The sequence below is a fragment of the Diaphorina citri genome, unplaced genomic scaffold (assembly GCF_000475195.1).
Source record: "Diaphorina citri unplaced genomic scaffold, Diaci psyllid genome assembly version 1.1 scaffold973, whole genome shotgun sequence".
Lineage (NCBI taxonomy): Eukaryota > Metazoa > Arthropoda > Insecta > Hemiptera > Psyllidae > Diaphorina > Diaphorina citri.
The window spans coordinates 96,518-117,043 of record NW_007378404.1 but is presented as its reverse complement, the minus strand read 5'-3'; the positions used below and the strand labels follow the sequence as shown (position 1 = coordinate 117,043).

Genomic DNA, 20,526 nt, shown 5'->3' with positions numbered 1-20,526 from the left:
AAAGATGACTCAAGAAAATCTGATAAATTGATAAGATATGAACTTTTTCTTTGAAATAAAGGTACCTAACCTTTGTATTATGTCTCCTATATTTCAACAGTCTCTTACTTAACCCCACTCTATTTCCGATGGATTCCATCACTGAGCTGGGTCCACAGAATGCTTACCCTTTAGCTATGACACTGCCCAAATTTCACTTGATCTAGGAAATTGCTTAGGTAGTGACATAGGGCTAACTAGTTCTACTCTCTTGCCTTTATGAAGCAACTGATTCATGAATTCATTTGGTACTTGTTCTCATCACCTCAATGGAAACTTGCTACAAAAATGAGCTGTCTCAAATGAGCGGTGACCAGTGTTATTATAGGGTTAGGTTAAACACAAAAAGAAGCTTTCACAATTTGATCAGTGACCAATGTTATAGGACTAGGTTAAGGAGCTTAATTTCTGAACTAATTAGGGCTTGTGCAAAGTATTTTGGGCACCTTTTTAATTAATTTCAATTTCCTTTCAGAATCCCAAATCATATCCCCGTTAGTCACAATGGTGTCCCTATCTAAAAGAGATGTGGATGAGTTCAAGTCACAGCTAAACAATACTGTTGAACATTTCCTAGGTTTCAATGAGCCAACAATAGTTACCGTAGCTACCAATTGTTTGCTATCTGGTTATGATTTGAAAGAAACTACAAGTAAGTACAGTATAAATAATGATATTGCCAGAAAAAAATAAGTACCTACCTCGGTACCTGAAAGTATGAACACTGATCATTTTTGGTTTATTTTTAGGAGGATTAAAAATAAATTAAAAAAAAAAAATGTTTTTCCTTTCCAATACAAAACAATATGTTAAAATTGATGTTTATCCTTATCAAATACAAGACATTATGTAAACTGAATTGAAAAATAACATACTGTAATGGCAAAATAATATCTAATTTTCAGAAAATTAAGCTCATTGTTGGATAGAGCTAAGGCAGGAAAAAACTGGCGGAGAAAGTTCTTCATTTTGGCTCCCATTCCAATCCAGTTTAGCTCAGAAAGTAACAAAAAACGGCACCATGATGAAGGATGATGAGCTTCCAAGAAACCAAAAATATCAACCAAGCCAACCAATGGAGAAGTGCCTTCTGCGCGTGCCTGAAGGAAAATTCTGCAGATCTTTTCCCCAAAATCAAGTGAGTTCTGGTTGTAATTTTGTTCATTATGGTAGAAGGTCTGTTAAATCTGAAGAAATGCAAAATTAATAATAAATAATAATAATAATAATAATAATTAATAATAATAGATATAATAATAATAATAATAATAATAATAATAGATAATAATAATAATAATAATAATATAATAATAATAATAATTAAATGTCTTTCTTTGTGCTTTATTTCACAACTTTTGTGCTCACTGCAGCCTTGTAGGATTTTCCAAATACATATATCGCAATAATCCAGCTCCCAATTACCTACCATGCTGGCACCGGACACTATATGCATTTATATTAACAATAGCTACTCATTTTCCTCCACGAGGCTGAGTGGGACCCCTTAACGGCCAGTCACGGAATCAATCATTTGCCTGATACAAATTTCTTGACCCCACGGGAATCGAACCCAGGTCTCCCTGCATGCAAGGCGAGTGCAGTGACCACTACACCATGGGAGCTGACTATGAAAAAAAAGGGGAGGTAGCTGATTTGGAATCAAGGTTTAAGGAACTTGTTCTGTGCAAATGACTTTTTTTTTTTAAGATCTTAAGCAGAAGAGAAAAAGGAGGGAAAAGAAAAATGTTCTTTGAAAAAAAAAAAAAAAAAAAAATGTATTTAGTCCTATTTATTTCTTGTTCACCCCATTCACTTATGAAACTATTATAAATATTTTCAGATTAAAAACATGATGGCACATGCCCAGAAAATGATCGAGGAGAGAAAGAAAGCTCTGCTGGCATTAAAAGGTACTGCCCCTGTGGCTCCTACCCCTGTAGTGCCTGCAGGAGTAACCCCTGCCATCATTGGTTCCGCCAAAATACCTCCCCTAATGCCACCAGCACCACCATCAACCACTGCTGAAAAAGATAATGCTACATATGAGAAGGCTATGAAGATTGCTCAACTACAGGTAATGGACCTATTTATTTATTGTCTGTCTGTCTGTCTGTCTGTCTGTCTGGGTCTGTAGTGGGATGGTGTGCTACCACACTCCTTAATAACAGTTGGTGCACTCTCTCTCTGACTCAGTTTGTTTTATTCTTTCTCTCCCTCTCTTCTTTTAAAGATTCTCTTTCCCTCCCTTCTTCAAAATGAGTTTTCACTTAAATATCTTAGTACTGTACTGACCATGTGAGATCCCCTTTCTGTCTTTCTGAACTAACCGAAGTGCAAGTTCTAGTGTTAATTCTATCATCAATGGGACTCTAAGTAAAATCTACAGGAAACCCCTCCTAGAGAGGTACCTTTAATCACTTCATCCCCCTTATAATTGAACAACTTTGTCTAATCTGACAGTCTAAATACCTACTCTATATAAAGCACTAAGTACTTACGAGTATACTTATCATTCCAACCTTAATAAAAGACTTTTATTTTCACAGGCTCAAATCCAGTCCAAACTTTCAACGGGGGTACTCAAGCCTTCAGTTCCAGGGGCCAAACCTCCTGGTGCACCTGCTACAGACAAACCTACGCCTCTGATTTTGGACAGTGAAGGTCGAACTATCGATATTACGGGTAAACAGGTGCAACTAACACATGTGGTTCCTACTCTGAAGGTAAGCTATGTACTTGGTCAATACATATAACAAAAGTAGTCATGTATGTCCATAAGTAGTAAATACGTCCACCTCTATGACCGAGCGGTGGAAGGCACTGACTCTCAATTTGGAGGTGCTGGGTGTGAACCCCTACCAACTTAGTCAATACAACAAAAGTAGTCTTAAGTAGTAGATGGTAGATGCCCACCTCTGTGCCCGAGTGGTGGAAGGCACTGATTCGAAGGTGCTGGGTTCGAATCCCGGCTGGGGCAGACATTTTTTGACGAAATTTTTTGTTCCTGGATAATAAAGAAATAAATAAACAGCTTGCAACAACCAGTCATGGAATCAATCGTTTGCATGATGCAAATTTTTTGACCCCGCCGGGAATCGAACCCAGATCTCAGGAGGTGCTGGGTGTGAATCCCTACCAACTTAGTCAATACAACAAAAGTAGTCATTTAAGTAGTAGATGGTAGATGTCCACCTCTGTGGCCGAGTGGTGGAAGGCACGGACTCTCAATTCGGAGGTGCTGGGTTCGAATTTTTGACGAAATTTTTTGTTCCTGGATAATAAAGAAATAAATAAACAGCCCACAACAACCAGTCATGGAATCAATCGTTTGCATGATGCAAATTTTTTGACCCCGCCGGGAATCGAACCCGGATCTCCCACGTGCAAGGCGAGTACAGTGACCACTACGCCAAGTGCTTTGTAATAATCCAAAAGATTCCATCTCGAGTTAAATACAAATTTAAAAATATGCAACCAAACTGTAAGTAAACTCTTTCATTTAACTCTTACAATCTAAAGCTAAACCTAATCTTTGATTAATTGCATCTTCCAGGCTAACATTCGAGCTAAAAAACGAGAAGAATTCCATGAGAAGCTCAAGGAGAAGCCTACAGAAGATCTGTCGGAAAGTAAATTCTTTGATCCGAGAATTTCTGCCAAGTCCAGTGTTCGAACCAAGAGGGCTCTCAAGTTCCACGAACCGGGAAAATTCCAGCAGCTTGCTGAGCAGCTCAGGGTCAAGGTTAGTTCCAAAGCCTAGTTGTCCTCCATAAAATGTGATATTTTGACCATTATGGTGTTGTATTAACCTAACCTACTGCTGGATTGGAATAGAATAGAATAGAATATACCCTGCTTACACTGCCAGAATGAGACTGAAAAGTCCCTTTACTCCCGCAGTAAACATGGTCTCACGTATTTGGTACAAAATAGGTGTAAATTCTATAAAATTAGGATTAGAGAGGCTTTTCAGACTTTGCAGTCGTATTAACAAAATGATCACTACTAGAACTTATTTCTTCTTGTTCTCTTGCCTCCTTTTAGGCACAACTGGCCAAATTGCAAGCGGACATTTCGAAGAACGCTCGCAAAACTGGTATCTCCTCAGCAACCAAGTTGGCTTTGATAGCTCCCAAGATGGAAGATGATCAGGATGAAATGCCAGAAGTAGAGTGGTGGGATGCCGTCATCATGGTCGAAGAAACGTGAGTACCGACGTAGCTTAACATAGGTGACTTTTCTCAAAGGTATGGGTACTTAGCTACGCGTAGTAAAGGTTCAGGGCCGACTTATTTAAAGCACTTTTAGAAGTTTTTTGTTCTGTAGAGGTTTGACGTCAAAGTACAACTGCTAAGGTTTCAAGTGACGGGATTTTTTTTATTGCCAAGTCTAAAGTAAAGGCCCGTTCCCGCTTGTCGTTCGAAAAAAAATCGTGTCGTGCGTAGTGGGAACTGAAACACTCTCCTTTAAATCCTACAGGACATTTGGGGGAAAAAATCGGATGAAACTCACAAGTGGGAGCGGGCCTTAACATTGAACTCCTCATTATTTTCAGGTATGAAAAAGAGAACAATATCAAGACGTCTGCCATCACCAATCTCGTGGAACATCCAATTCAAATGAAACCACCCAGTAAGTAATATGTTGTTTACAAATGTCTGGAATATTGACCATTGGGCCATTTTCCTATAGTAAGTAATATGAAACAGTAAAAGCGCCTAGGACCTACAGGTAGATCAAACGTGTACCTTTTGCCTCGGGCAGCTCAAACTTTGCAGAGAGATTCGGTAATTTACATTATTTGTAGAATCAACCAACCTCAGTGGTGTAGTGGTTAGCGCGGTGGACTTCGGATCTGGAGGTTGGTGGTTCGAGTCCAAGTCACGGCCTTTTTCAGGGCCAAAGTTCGCCGTTCTCAAGATTTCACCTAATTTATGGGACACAATGTCCATCTATTTTCATCCATCTACATCCAGTCTTTCTCTTTAAATTTAAAATTTTACCCTTTAAAATTTGGTACAGATATTTTATCAAATCAAATTTCTTCCGCAGGTGACATGGCTGACCTTTTTCAGGGCCAAAGTTCGCCGTTCTCAAGATTTCACCTAATTTATGGGACACAATGTCCATCTACATCCAGTCTTTTTCTTTAAATTTAAAACTTTACTCTTTAAAATTTGGTACAGATATTTTATCAAATCAAATTTCTTCCGCAGGTGACATGGCCAAACCAGTATACATGCCCGTATTCCTTACGGACAAGGAGAGGAAGAAGTTGAGACGACAGAATAGAAGAGAGGCGTGGAAAGAGGAACAAGAGAAGATTCGACTGGGACTCGAACCCCCGCCTGAACCCAAGGTAAGAGTGATTCTTTCTTAGGGGGAGGTAATCACTGGGCGATGCATTTCCCATCACTTAACCCTTTGAGGTTCGTTTATAGTACAGTTGAACAAAGTTAAGCGACATCGACTGGAACCCATACAATGTAGTTGGACAGCTGATTCTTTCTTAGGGGGAGGTAATCACTGGGCGATGCATTTCCTATCACTTAACCCTTTGAGGTTCGTTTATAGTACAGTTGAACAAAGTTAAGCGACATCGACTGGAACCCATACAATGTAGTTGGACAGCATTAAGCAGAAAGAAACCAGCCAACAGAAAACCCCCTAAAAAATGCCTAGCTATTAGTTATTTTCCTTATTATTATCGAAGTGTTTTCATAGAACCATGATACCTATAGAAAAGAGTCTGAAGTGATATTAATATTTTCACAGAAACGAACCACTGAACAAGGGGAACTGGGAGTAAAAAAATCTTTTGGTCCATTAAAGTGCACCTATTTTTGGATGGTTCTTTTCTGCTTAACGCTGCCCAGTTAGGATCAAATGATTGTGATGGAATGAAGCGTTTTGTACCAGCATCAGGATTTAAAAAGGGACTTTTTAGTCTTAGGTCTAGGGACTTTTTAGTCTTAGGACTTGCTCTTAGGTCTATGCTGTTTTAAGTTTGGCATAATGGGACTTTTTAGTCTTAGCCGACAGTATAAATAAGGTATTTAAATTAATTAAAAAAAAAAATAAAAAGGGTTATGGCTGTCCCAACAAGGCTTTGCCTTTGAGACTATTGATTGATTACGAACGTCTTTTTTAATTGTCATTCCCTCTTTCCCCTCTTCAGCTCCGGATATCGAACTTGATGCGCGTCCTTGGCACAGAAGCTGTACAGGATCCCACCAAGATGGAGGCCCACGTGCGAGCCCAGATGGCCAAGAGACAGAAAGACCACGAAGAGGCGAATGCGTCGAGAAAGTTGACCGTGGAACAGAAGAGGGAGAAGAAGATCAGGAAGATCAAGGAGGACACGAGCTTGGAAGTGCATGTGGCGGTGTATAGGTGAGTTTTCAACCATGTGTATGGCGTGAGTGCGTTATACAGAGCGTTGCATTAATCGATGTCAACCCGAAAAAGAGAATACTTAACAGGTCAAGAGCTACAAGAAGTTCCCACTTTTTCGAAAGCCCCAGAATAACGGAGATATCCGCCATTTTGTATTTTTTTCGAGTACCTACCCCGACCTTACTCCAAACTTTTGATTGTTGTGTAAACTAATTACATGTAGAAAAAGTAGACAATATCCCTCTTTGGAGATAAGTTTAATTTCCAAAAATTAGGATCCGTATGTTGCGGCGCGAAATTTCAATTGTTTTTCGAATTTGCGCGACTTCAGTTACACACTGTATCTCTGGTTCAAATTGAACCACAACGTGGCAAAAATTCCAAAAACTGCTACATATTGTTACTTTTTAATCAAAGCAAAATCCAAGTTTCTACGTGTTGCCACCTTTTCAAAATGTGATTTTCATTTTCCCAGGCATGCAAGCGTGTTACTTTAAGATGAACTGCGCCTCCTAAATTTTGTTGTTAACTTTCGAAAAAAAAAAAATGTTTTATCCTATCAAATACAAGACATTATGTAAACTGAACTTGAAAAATAACATACTGTAATGACAAAATAATATCTAATTTTCAGAAAAATTAAGCTCACTGTTGGATAGAGCTAAGGCAGAAAAACTGGCGGAGAAAGTTCTTCATTTTGGCTCCACATTCCAATCCAGTTTAGCTCAGAAAGTAACCAAAAAACGGCACCATGATGAGGACGATGAGCCTTCCAAGAAACCAAAAATATCAACCAAGCCAACCAATGGAGAAGTGCCTTCTGCAGTGCCTGAAGGAAATTCTGCAGATCTGGTTCGTTTATAGTACAGTTGAACAAAGTTAAGCGACATCGACTGGAACCCATACAATGTAGTTGGACAGCATTAAGCAGAAAGAAACCAGCCAACAGAAAACCCCCTAAAAAATGCCTAGCTATTAGTTATTTTCCTTATTATTATCGAAGGTATTTTCATAGAACCATGATACCTATAGAAAAGAGTCTGAAGTGATATGAATATTTTCACAGAAACGAACCACTGAACAAGGGGAACTGGGATTAAAAAAATCTTTTGGTCCATTAAAGTGCACCTATTTTTGGATGGTTCTTCTCTGCTTAGCGCTGCCCAGTTAAGATCAAATGATTGTGATGGAATGAAGCGTTTTGTACCAGCATCAGGATTTAAAAAGGGTTATGGCTGTCCCAACAAGGCTTTGACTTTGAGACTATTGATTGATTACGAACGTCTTTTTTAATTGTCATTCCCTCTTCCCCCTCTTCAGCTCCGGATATCCAACTTGATGCGCGTCCTAGGCACAGAAGCTGTACAGGATCCCACCAAGATGGAGGCCCACGTGCGAGCCCAGATGGCCAAGAGACAGAAGGACCACGAAGAGGCTAACGCGTCGAGAAAGTTGACCGTGGAACAGAAGAGGGAGAAGAAGATAAGGAAGATCAAGGAGGACACGAGCTTGGAAGTGCATGTGGCGGTGTATAGGTGAGTTTTCAACCATGTGTATGGCGTGAGTGCGTTATACAGAGCGTTGCATTAATCGATGTCAACCCGAAAAAGAGAATACTTAACATGAGCGGTGACCAGTGTTATTATAGGGTTAGGTTAAACACAAAAAGGAGCTTTCACAATTTGATCAGTGACCAGTGTTATAGGACTAGGTTAAGGAGCTTAATTTCTGAACTAATTAGGGTTTGTGCAAAGTATTTTGGGCACCTTTTTAATTAATTTCAATTTCCTTTCAGAATCCCAAAAATACTTAACAGGTCAAGAGCTACAAGAAGTTCCCACTTTTTCGAAAGCCCCAGAATAACGGAGATATCCGCCATTTTGTATTTTTTTCGAGTACCTACCCCGACCTTACTCCAAACTTTTGATTGTTGTGTAAACTAATTACATGTAGAAAAAGTAGACAATATCCCTCTTTGGAGATAAATTTAATTTCCAAAAATTAGGATCCGTATAAACAGGTCAAGAGCTACAAGAAGTTCCCACTTTTTCGAAAGCCCCAGCAGAATAACGGAGATATCCGCCATTTTGTATTTTTTTTTTTTCGAGTACCTACCCTGACCTTACTCCAAACTTTTGACTGTTGTGTAAACTAATTACATGTAGTAAAAGTAGACAATATCCCTCTTTGGAGATAAATTTAATTTCCAAAAATTAGGATTACCCCGACCTTACTCCAAACTTTTGATTGTTGTGTAAACTAATTACATGTAGAAAAAGTAGACAATATCCCTCTTTGGAGATAAGTTTAATTTCCAAAAATTAGGATCCGTATGCAAACTTTTGATTGTTGTGTAAACTAATTACATGTAGAAAAAGTAGACAATATCCCTCTTTGGAGATAAATTTAATTTCCAAAAATTAAGATCCGTATGTTGCGGCGCGAAATTTCAATTGTTTTTCGAATTTGCGCGACTTCTGTTACACACTGTATCTCTGGTTCAAATTGAACCACAACGTGGCAAAAATTCCAAAAACTGCTACATATTGTTACTTTTTAATCAAAGCAAAATCCAAGTTTCTACGTGTTGCCACCTTTTCAAAATGTGATTTTCATTTTCCCAGGCATGCAAGCGTGTTACTTTAAGATGAACTGCGCCTCCTAAATTTTGTTGTTAACTTTCGTATTTCCATTTCCTCGCAGGGTGGATGATTTCAGTAACCCGAGTAAGAAGTTCAAAGTGGAGACAAAATGTGATTTTCATTTTCCCAGGCATGCAAGCGTGTTACTTTAAGATGAACTGCGCCTCCTAAATTTTGTTGTTAACTTTCGTATTTTTCATTTCCTCGCAGGGTGGATGATTTCAGTAACCCGAGTAAGAAGTTCAAAGTGGAGACTAACTGTAATCAGCTATTCATGACCGGAGCTGTGGTTATGTACAAGGACTGCAATGTGATAGTAGTGGAAGGAGGACCCAAGCAACAAAGCAAGTTCAAGAGGTAAGTAGTTGTCACTAGACTACCTCGGAGACGACGTATGTAATTGACTAATTAATTATTGCTTTCGTTAAGGTAAACTTCCATTAGCCAGCCTGGTTAGCTTAGTGGGTAGAACAGCTGCCTTGTAAGCTCTAGGTCGTGGGTTCGATTCCCGCCCGGGGTGGACTTCATCCTGAATAGTTGTCGAAACGGCTGGCTTTCTCCTCTCCTGTCCTTTGCCCTTCGGTTTCGGGACGATAAAGAAAAAAAGTAAAAATCTGACCATCACACCACCGAGGCAAATACGTTGAATGTTGATTTAAATGTTCATGTCCATTTTCAGATTAATGATGCACAGAATAAAGTGGGAAGAAGACATGATTAAATCCAACGAGGGAAAGGAAACGCCAAACAAATGTGTTCTAGTCTGGGAGGTAAGTACTATTTTACAACTTGGATTCATGTAGAATAAGTCTCATAATTATATATTACAAGTTTTTAGCATATTTTCGCCATAAGACAAAAAAAACCACTTGTCAGAACAAAAAGCACTCTGTGTCGGGGGTTCTATTTCCGACCGAGGTGAAATTTATCCCCAAAAAATAAGGTTCGTTATCGGAACGCCTGGCTTTCTCTTAACCTCTTTGAAAAATAATAAAGAAAAAAGTGAGAGTGAGAACGCACCTTAATGCTGGACTTTTTCGACATATCTCAATGGGTACTTTCTCTGTGGTTTGTATGATGACCAGTAAAGCTGTTTACACATATTCTGACCCTAGGTATTTTAGTTTAGATTCCATTCAAACCAATATTACCAGTAACAGCTCATTACCATCTCCACATGATCCTTTAGGTTTGAGTCCTGTACAAGTAGCATCTGCAGTGTGTATCACTGTGGGAATATGGCATGTTATTCTAGGTATGTTTCAGCTGGGGTCACTCAGTGTTCTCATGTCTGATATAATGATCAGTGGTTTCACAACAGGCACTGCAATCCTTGTGATCCTTTCTCAAATTAAACATGTATTTGGAATCAAGGTAAAGAGACATATTGGACCTTTCAATGTAATATACACTCTTATAGATGTTGCTGAAAACATCCACAAAACAAATTATGTAGCTTTTGGTGTAGTAGTCATATTGGTTTCTGTACTCATCATCTACAATGACCATTTTAAATCTAAAATACAGAAAAATATATCCTTTCCTATTCCTACTGAAATGATTGTTATAGTGGCAGGGGCTTTACTTTCCTCAATTCTGGATGTTAAGCACAAGTATAACCTGTCTAATGTAGGTAAAATACCCATAGGTCTACCTTCCCCTCAGCCTCCCCCCTTTTATTTGATTCCAAAATTAATGCTTGATGGTCTTTTTATATCAATTGTTGCCTTTTCAATCAACATTTCTATGGCCTCCATATTAGCAAAGAAAAAATATAAAATAGATTCTAACCAGGAACTTTTGGCTTCTGGAGTGTCAAATATTTTTGCTTCCTTTTTCTCCTGTATACCATTTGCTTCTTCTCTATCTAGAAGTTTGGTTCAACTTCAAGTAGGAGGTAAGACTCAGCTTGCTAGTGGTGTTTCTTGTGTTTTACTTGTGCTAATTCTACTATACATTGGACCATTTTTTGAAACTTTACCATACTGTGTTCTAACTTCCATTGTTATTGTAGCAGTGAAAGGTATGCTAAACCAAGTAAAAGATCTGAAATTAGCTTTTAAGGAATCATATACAGAGGCCTGTGTTTGGTGTCTTACATTTTTAAGTGTTGTCCTCCTTGATGTAGATTATGGTTTAGGTATAGGTGTTCTTTGTTCCCTTATATTTGTAGTGGTGACAGGACAGAAAGTTATGGTCTATAAACTTGGAAGATTGATTGATTCCAACATTTATGTAGAAGAAGATTTCTATGAATCTGCTATTGATGTTCCAGGAATTGTTATTTTAAGAATCATTGGAGGCATGAACTTTATTAATAAAGATAAAGTGTTTCACAAAATTAGTAAGCTAAGTTTATCCTCAGAACCTTATCCCAAGCAGATAATCCTCGACATGATGTCTCTTTCAAGTGTAGATACTAGCACAGTTAAGTCTTTTCTTGACTTGTACAAGGAACTTATGGAGCAAGGAATCAGTCTCCATATTGTAAAACTACTTGAACCTGTTAAACAAGTGTTTGTGAAATGTGACTTTTTCAATGATTTTCCCTCGTCTCAACTCTATCCCACCGTCTATGATGCAGTTTTCCGACCCCTACACTACACTAAATTTTATGACTTCACTTTGACTCGAACCACCAACCTCCATATCTATAGTCCACCGTGCTAACCACTACCTACACCACTGACGTTGGTACATTCTTGAATAATTTCGAAATGTTCAGTCTCCATATTGTAAAACTACTTGAACCTGTTAAACAAGTGTTTGTGAAATGTGACTTTTTCAATGATTTTCCCTCGTCTCAACTTTATCCCACCGTCTATGATGCAGTTTCGGACTGTAAAGAATATTAACAATGTTTTAATTTGTTGAATAGGAATCTCAAATAGATAATTGGTATTGTGATGTTGCATCTATTATGTATTGCAGCATTGTGCTGTAGATAATTATCTAGGTTCCAGAATCTAGATCAGGTGTGCACAAACTGCCCCGCCAACTTCTTTTGTGCGGCCCGCAAGCTCATTTCGATACATTCCCAAAAAAATCGAAAAATTAAATATCTAAATGAAAAAAAGTGTTATGTACTTTTGATTTAATTTTGATTAAAGCAGGAGAGGGGGGTAAATACCCCCTCTTAGTAAGCCGTGGCTTCTCCCCCCCCCTCTTCAACCAATATTATAGCTGAAAAACTAATGCGGCCCGCGGCCAAAATTTATGGTCCAAAATGCGGCCCGCGGTCACTTTGAGTTTGTGCACCTTCAAATAGTCAACTAGTTTCTTGGCTTGGGTAGTTTTTCCTGACCGATCACAGCCTTCAAATACAATAAATGCACCTCTTGGAATTTGGCTAGCCATTACTTGATGATAATCTGGGGAGGAAAAAAATAGGTAAGTATCAAATGTTAACTGATTAGCCACAGGAGATTGGGTCACAATGGGCGAGTTTGAATACTCATTGCATAGTTGAATTGGTTAGGGTACGCGGTGGTCACGGTGATGACATTGTCCGCTTGCAAAAGATCATGAGACTGACAACTAACACTTAGTAATGAAGTACTGGATAAACTTACCAAAAGAAGTCATGTACGATCCAAGGATGAATATTAAAGGAATTGCTTTTCCCTTTGTCTGAGAGTTATGAGCGGACGTGGACAATCGGAAATTCCTCAGTACTTGCTGCATTCGACTGGTCTCTGTTCATCACTATTCATCAGGCGAATGAAAGAGCATAAAGAATAGTAATAAAAGACTAGTAAGAGCGGGAAATATGCGTATACAAGCAAATAGCCATTTAAAGGAATTGCTTTTCCCTTTGTCTGAGAGTTATGAGCGGACGTGGACAATCGGAAATTCCTCAGTACTTGCTGCATTCGACTGGTCACTGTTCATCAGGCGAATGAAAGAGCATAAAGAATAGTAATAAAAGACTAGTAAGAGTAAGAGCGGGAAATATGCGTATACAAGCACAGAAAAACACTTCATTTGAAAAATGATTTTGAAATTTGCCGCGTACTTTGCCTCCACAGAGGTAAATGTAGAACTCGTGAATTTTTTTTATCAATCCTTGTAGCGCGAATTTTTAAAATATCTTTGTGCTGAGAGTGAGAGGTGGGTGATTGGTGATAATAAAGCAAGTTAATTACCATTTATGTATTTGGTTTGAACGAACAAGGTCATTTTCAATCTAGGAGGAACTCTAAAACGTTATTTAATCTGTATTCTAGTGACTGACATGTCTGGCTCAGTGAGGGATTGACTATTTGGTGAGTCATTGTTCTTGATAAGACTGGTTTCAAGTTCTTCCTTAATTTATTATTTTCTGACCTCTTCTTGGCCATTTAATCTTGAGTGTATTTTAACATGAGATCAAGGTAGTGTGTCGTGTGTCAATGTTAATGTTAAGGTCAAAATATATTTAAAAACTTAACACCTTCAACCAAGATATAAAAAATAAATACTTTTGTCAGTTGGTTTCCTCTCTTCACTGGAATAATAGACATTTTTTTATCAACATTATTTTACTGTGTCAATTATTATTACTATAATATAATAAAACCTACAAGAAATACTTATCTTCATCTAAAACTTTATTTGAATTTTAATAATCAAGGCAGATTCCAAATAATTTAAACTGAAATAAGAAGCAAAGAGACAAAAAAATAAAATAAAAATAAATTATTAAGTATTTTATAAATAATACTTAGATTTATATATATATTTTTTTTTCATTTCATTAATTTAAAAAGTGTGTGGTTATTTTATAGGATCAATAAAATTGAAGGAATAAAAACTTAATTATATTTACCCACTCTCAAAAGTACTTTAAGAGCGAAAACAAAATAAATCAGACTTGAACTGACAGGCATTCTGCTCTATGTTTAAATCCAGTATTCATACTTCATGAATAGTAATTCTCACCCACTATTAAATCAAGATGACAAAGATGTTGGGCCCAAGATCTTCAATAAATACAAACCATTCAAGCAGAATGAATTTGATGAAATATATCATCATACAGAATACAAGAAGAAACATTTGTCAGAGAGTCTTAAGAATAAGCTGAGATCTAAATTCAAAATTGTCAATATTGTCTTGTCTTTATTTCCCATATTGGAATGGCTGCCCAACTACAACTGGAAGAATGATCTCTCCCATGACATGGTCTCTGGCTTCACTGTGGCCGTTCTTCATATTCCTCAAGGCATGGCATACTCCAGTCTTGGAGGAGTACCTCCAATAGTTGGAATCTACATGGCTGTATTCCCTGTGATAATCTACATGTGCATGGGTACTTCTCGACATATCTCAATGGGTACTTTCTCTGTGGTTTGTATGATGACCAGTAAAGCTGTTTACACATATTCTGACCCTAGGTATTTTAGTTCGATAATTTTGAGACACCAACTTTAATGGTCTCAATTTCTCAAATCACATGCTTATGGTCTACAGAAGTATATTATTTGGGACCATTAAGGTTGATGTCTCAAAATTATCCCAACCCACCCTACTTTTTTTATTTTATTTCCTGTTTTATATTGATTTACATAAGTGCATAATGCATAGGTAATACTCGTGCTTACGGGCACTTTATGCTTAATAATTACCTTGAAAAAATAGCAATAAAGCTGTTGAAGGCAGTATTTCAATGGAACAAATCGGTACCTACACAGAGTGATGATGTAGGTAGTTAGATGGATATTACCTACGTGATGGGCATGCTACGACACAGAACACAGACCATGTGAGTCTAATGTAAATGTACTTGAAGTAAATTGTGTGGTTTTTGATGTTAGAAGGTAGGTAGGTAGGTAATACATTTTTATTGCATACGTCGGTGTCGGAGGTAGGTACATACTTTCACCATAGCGTATAACGTATAATAATTAATTTTGAGACACCAACTTTAATGGTCTCAATTTCTCAAATCACATGCTTATGGTCTACAGAAGTATATTATTTGGGACCATTAAAGTTGATATCTCAAAATTATCCCAACCCACCCTACTTTTTTTTATTTTATTTCCTGTTTTATTATGATTTACATAAGTGCATAATGCATAGGTAATACTCGTGCTTACGGGCACCTTATGCTTAATAATTACCTCTGTCACTTTCACCTAGGTTCTACTTAGGCCTTTCCTATTATTCCTGATGTATACCATGAAATTTTGTTGATCTGTTGTTATACCTACATTTTCAAATATATTTTAACTTATTTTTTGGTTAAAAATTTCACAATTTATTTATGAAATTGAATTTTCTTCCATAGCTAGGGGCTGTGCAGTGTGCCCCATATCATACTTGTCTTATGTACGATTTTTACAGATTTGTCCATCCATCATAATGTTTAAATGAATTATTAATATTATTATAGAATATTGCACCATTAAATATACATACATTGGATAGTACCTAGATACCTACCTGAGGATGTTGGGTATTCTATTGGCCCGCGGGTCTCAGCGATGGCCACTTGAGAGCGAATGTTGGGGTCTGCATTCTGCTCAATTAAAAAAGAACAAAGAATAAGGGAGTGCCTGAAATCGACAGTTAAGACTTAACTTCTAAATTAAACCCAGTTCTATCAGTTTATGTCTAATCATCGCTATTATTAATTTATTGGCAAAGCCCGGCCGCTCCCCAATTAAGAAGTCAATTTAAAAAAAAAAAAATACTGTAGTAATAGAAAGTAAAAAAACGGAAGGGCAATATACTTGTGCACGTAACAGTAATGGGATGGCAAATTAATGATGGTGAGTATTTGTATTTGTTAACATTATTATTCTTTTGATTGAAAGATACTAACGAATCCCTTTACCCTGCCTGAACCAGACAGCTCTGATTTGGGGTCTAATTCACAATATGTACTTACTAGTACCTAATACCTACAAGCGATTTGAAACAAAACCCTCCTCTAACTCTAAGTTGCCGACCCCTACACTACACTAAATTTTATGACTTCACTTTGACTCGAACCACCAACCTCCATATCTATAGTCCACCGTGCTAACCACTAGCTACACCACTGACGTTGGTACATTCTTGAATAATTTCGAAATGTCTTGGCTGGGAATTGAACCTGCGACCCCTGAGTTACGAGGAGCGGAGCGCTTGAAAATGCCCATTTACCATTAGATGACTTGAGGTTAAGCAACGTTGAAAGTGGTGTATATCTGGACACGCAACCGCCACGCCACCAACGTGACGTCATTTCATTATCAGTACCTACCTACCCATTGTTGGCCTTGGTACCTAATTATAAACAAATACATAACCATAACAATAATGAGGTATTATTTGTGACACTTTTGTTATTGTTATAAGTTTGACGCTACTTATCGAGAACTATTATAACCATAATAATACCTACCAATTCCTAGTTTTGCTAAAGTTTTCGACGAGGAGGATTGGCTCAAGGTTTATTATTGAGCTTGTGATATAACTTCATAGCAAAGCAATCTCTTATCAAAATTTAAATATTAGCCCAGAACAGTTGAGTTCGTCTCGGCTTAAAATAAAGAGAGAGAGAGAGAGAGAGAGAGAGGCTTGATAGAGGGAACTGTAGTAGAGGTCTTTTTTTTTGAAGAGGTTTAGAAATGTCCCTGAGTTACGAGGAGCGGAGCGCTTGAAAATGCCCATTTACCATTAGATGACTTGAGGTTAAGCAACGTTGAAAGTGGTTTACATCTGGACACGCTACTAACGTGACGTGACGTCATTTCATTATCAGTATACCTACCCATTGTTGGCCTTGGTACCCAATTATAAACAAATACATAACCATAACAATAATGAGGTATTATTTGTGACACTTTTGTTATTGTTATAAGTTTGACGCTACGTCTTATCGAGAACTATTATACATAATTTATTAATTTATATGTAGAACCATAACCATAATAATACCAATTCCTAGTTTTGCTAAAGTTTTCGACGAGGAGGATTGGCTCAAGGTTTATTATTGAGCTTGTAATATAACTTCATAGCAAAGCATTCTCTTATCAAAATTCAAATATTAGCCCAGAACAGTTGAGTTCGTCTCGGCTTAAAAGAAAGAGAGAGAGAGAGAGGCTTGATAGAGGGAACTGTACCAGAGGTCTTTTTTTAAGAGGTTTGACAGAGGGAACTGTAACTGCTTTGGTCTTATCGTCCCGAAATCGAAGAGAGAAGGAAGACAGGATAGGAGAAAGCCAGCCGTTCCGAGAACGAACATTATCCCATCAGGATAAAATCCGCCCCGGACAGGAATCGAACCCGCCCCTTGCGCTTACAAGGCAGACGCGCTACCAACTAAGCTAACTAGGCTGGTGTACCAGAGGTCTTATCGTCCCAAAATCGAAGAAAAAGGGGACAGGATAGGATGAAGCCAGCCGTTCCGAGAACGAACCTTATCGGTTTAGGATGACGTTCGCTCTGGACGACTGGTTTAGGTTAACCCATTTGATTTTAACTTGAAAAGTTACTAAATTTTAAACTAATTTGGTAGCGCGTCTGCCTTGTAAGCGCTAGGGCGCGGGTTCGATTCCCGCCCGGGGCGGATTTTATTCTGAACGGATAATGTTCGTCCTGGGAACGGGACAATAAGACCTTAGCATCAGTTACAGTTTGCCAACGCCAATCGAATAAAGGTAAAGCCGCTAATACAACAACAACTTAGGGGGTTTACATCAACAGCAAGTCATCAATAATAATAATATCTCTCTCCCTTCCCCCTCCCTATTTCTGAGGTCATCTGGAGCATAAAATATCAGGGTTCTGGGGTCATGAGACCTTGCCACTTAGCACCCGCTGTGTCGCGCCGTTTCACTGACAGGTATAGGATCCTCAAATTTAGTACCACCAAAAATCCTAGGGGGCACATCATTTTTTTTTATTTCACCAATCGTACAAAAATGAAGGGTAAATGGCCATTAGACGTTGGGAAACTAGCGAACTAGTAGATGTATTTCCAAGGCCACTGATGACTGAGGTTGTATTGATTCTAATTTCTAATAACTTACGATTATTAGCAGAATATGTAAATCAGGTGGAGCTATTATATATCCATAGGTACCAGTCGTTTTAGACATCATATACGTACGTTGTGGATATGGATAATGGTTGTATTTGTACCTACATTCGAGATACACAGAAATCTACATACAGGGAGTTCAACCTCAAAGTGCCCCATAGGAAATATTAACCCGTAAAATCAGTTTTTTGCCCCGTAAAAGTCCCCAATACACTTTTCGGGCCCATTAAGCATTCTCTCGTATGGAACTTTTGACGGGGAATTGATTGATGCAACTTTCAAGACTGTCCGACTTACATTAAAAGTTGCACCATTAGATTCGGTGTAAAAAATCACATGAAATTGACTATTCACATGTTTATTTGTTAGTCGAGATACACAGAAATCTACATACAGGGAGTTCAACCTCAAAGTGCCCCATAGGAAATATTAACCCGTAAAATCAGTTTTTTGCCCCATAAAAGTCCCCAATACACTTTTCGGGCCCATTAAGCATTCTCTCGTATGGAACTTTTGACGGGGAATTGAGTGATGCAACTTTCAAGACTGTCCGACTTACAGTAAAAGTTGCACCATTAGATTCGGTGTAAAAAATCACATGAAATTGACTATTCACATGTTTATTTGTTAATGATCCACAGAAAAATAGTCAAATTCGTTGACACAGGGGAGTACCGAACCCGTAACTTCTTAATTGTAAGTCGGATAGTGCTAAAAGTTGCACCACAAGATAGACTATTCACTTACACTTATATCAATGATTTATGAAATTTAATTAAATTTATTGACAAAGAGAAGAATCGAACATGTAACTCCTTAACCGTGAGTCGGATAGTGTTCAAACATGACTTTATAAATGCTCAAATATCGTTAACAGAAACCGTTGAAGGCCTTTTCAAAAACAGTATTTCTTATTGTTGCACCACAAGATAGACTATTCACTTACACTTATATCAATGATTTATGAAATTTAATTAAATTTATTGACAAAGAGAAGAATCGAACCTGTAACTCCTTAACCGTGAGTCGGATAGTGTTCAAACATGACTTTATAAATGCTCAAATATCTTTAACAGAAACCGTTGAAGGCCTTTTCAAAAACAGTATTTTTTATTGAAATCGCAGAGTCTCGAACCCGTAACTCCTTAACTGTAAGTCGGACAGTCTTGAAAGTTGCACCAATCGATTCCCCGTCAAAAGTTCCATAAAAGATAATGGGCACTAAAAGTGTATTGTGGACTTTTATGGGGCAAAAAACGATTTTACGGGTTAATTTCCTATGGGGCACTTTGAGGTTGAACAGTGAACACCCTGTATATGTTGTATCCTAATGGATTGTGTTTGTAAGTATGTACTTACATACCTACTGGGAGGTAAGTACTATTTTACAACTTGGATTTATGTAGAATAAGTCTCATAATTATATATTACAAGTTTTTAGCATATTTTCGCCATAAGACAAAAAAAAATCACTTGTCAGAACAAAAAGAACTCTGTGTCGGGGGTTCTATTTCCGACCGAGGTGAAATTTATCCCAAAAAATAAGGTTCGTTATCGGAACGCCTGGTTTTCTCTTAACCTCTTTGAAAAATAATAAAGAAAAAAGTGAGAGTGAGAACGCACCTTAATGCTGGACTTTTCCCTTTGTACAGGGAACCAAAAAGGAAAGAAGTTTCGGAGAGATGAAATTCAAAGTCTGTGTCACGGAAACCTTAGCGAGAGAGCAGTTTAAGAAGCGAAACGTAGAACAGTACTGGGACCTTTGCTATAGTAAAACCGTGTTGGATAATGTCGAAAAATAGTCCTTTTAAAATGCACTAGCGTAAGGTTCGGAACACCAGTCGCTTAGTTCTTTAGCCCTTATGAGAACAATCGGTAAGTTTTTGACCAATGAAATACGAAACACTGTATTGAAATTGAGTTTAAACTAGAATAGAAAGTAAAAAGTTACTCGTAGTGTAAAATGTGTCTTGCAAAGGCCAAAAGCAATGGAATGAAAACATCTCAAGCCAGCCTAGTTACCTTGGAGGGTAGCGTGTCTGCCTTGTAAGCTAGGTCGCGGGTTCGGATTTCCGCCTGGGGCGAATTTTTTTTCCTATACCGGTAAGGTTCGTTCTCGGAACGGCTGACTTTCTTCTATCCTGTCTTCCCTCTCTCTTCGCTTTCGGAAAAAACATCTCAAGCCAGCCTAGTTACCTTGGAGGGTAGCGTGTCTGCCTTGTAAGCTAGGTCGCGGGTTCGGATTTCCGCCTAGGGCGAATTTTTTTTCTGAACCGGTAAGGTTCGTTCTCGGAACAGCTGACTTTCTTCTATCCTGTCTTCCCTCTCTCTTCGCTTTCGGAACGATAAGACCTTAGCAGTTACAGTTCCCTCTGATTATAATATTTACCTTTTCTTGATCTTGAATCTTGAATGGTACCTACTAGCTACTAATTA

The 20,526-nt window shown here is 38.0% G+C and overlaps 2 protein-coding genes across 2 annotated transcripts; both read left to right on the top strand.

Moving 5' to 3' along the window:
- Positions 1-514: 514 nt before the first annotated feature.
- LOC103513462 (U4/U6 small nuclear ribonucleoprotein Prp3) lies at positions 515-20,083 on the top strand (the record flags this gene model as incomplete). The annotated part of the gene is made up of 12 exons (XM_026826641.1): positions 515-691; positions 1,035-1,177; positions 1,880-2,113; positions 2,586-2,762; positions 3,593-3,781; positions 4,084-4,244; positions 4,595-4,671; positions 5,256-5,398; positions 7,756-7,970; positions 9,288-9,434; positions 9,757-9,847; positions 19,743-20,083. Coding segments are annotated over 12 exons (1,904 nt in total), but the record flags the coding sequence as incomplete, so codon positions are not given.
- Positions 10,118-12,068, top strand: LOC113469154 (prestin-like). Its single transcript, XM_026826643.1, has 2 exons — positions 10,118-11,602; positions 11,851-12,068. Exons 1-2 carry the CDS (start codon positions 10,128-10,130, stop codon positions 11,930-11,932), a joined length of 1,557 nt encoding a protein of 518 aa, XP_026682444.1. The 5' UTR covers positions 10,118-10,127; the 3' UTR covers positions 11,933-12,068.
- Positions 20,084-20,526: the final 443 nt, after the last annotated feature.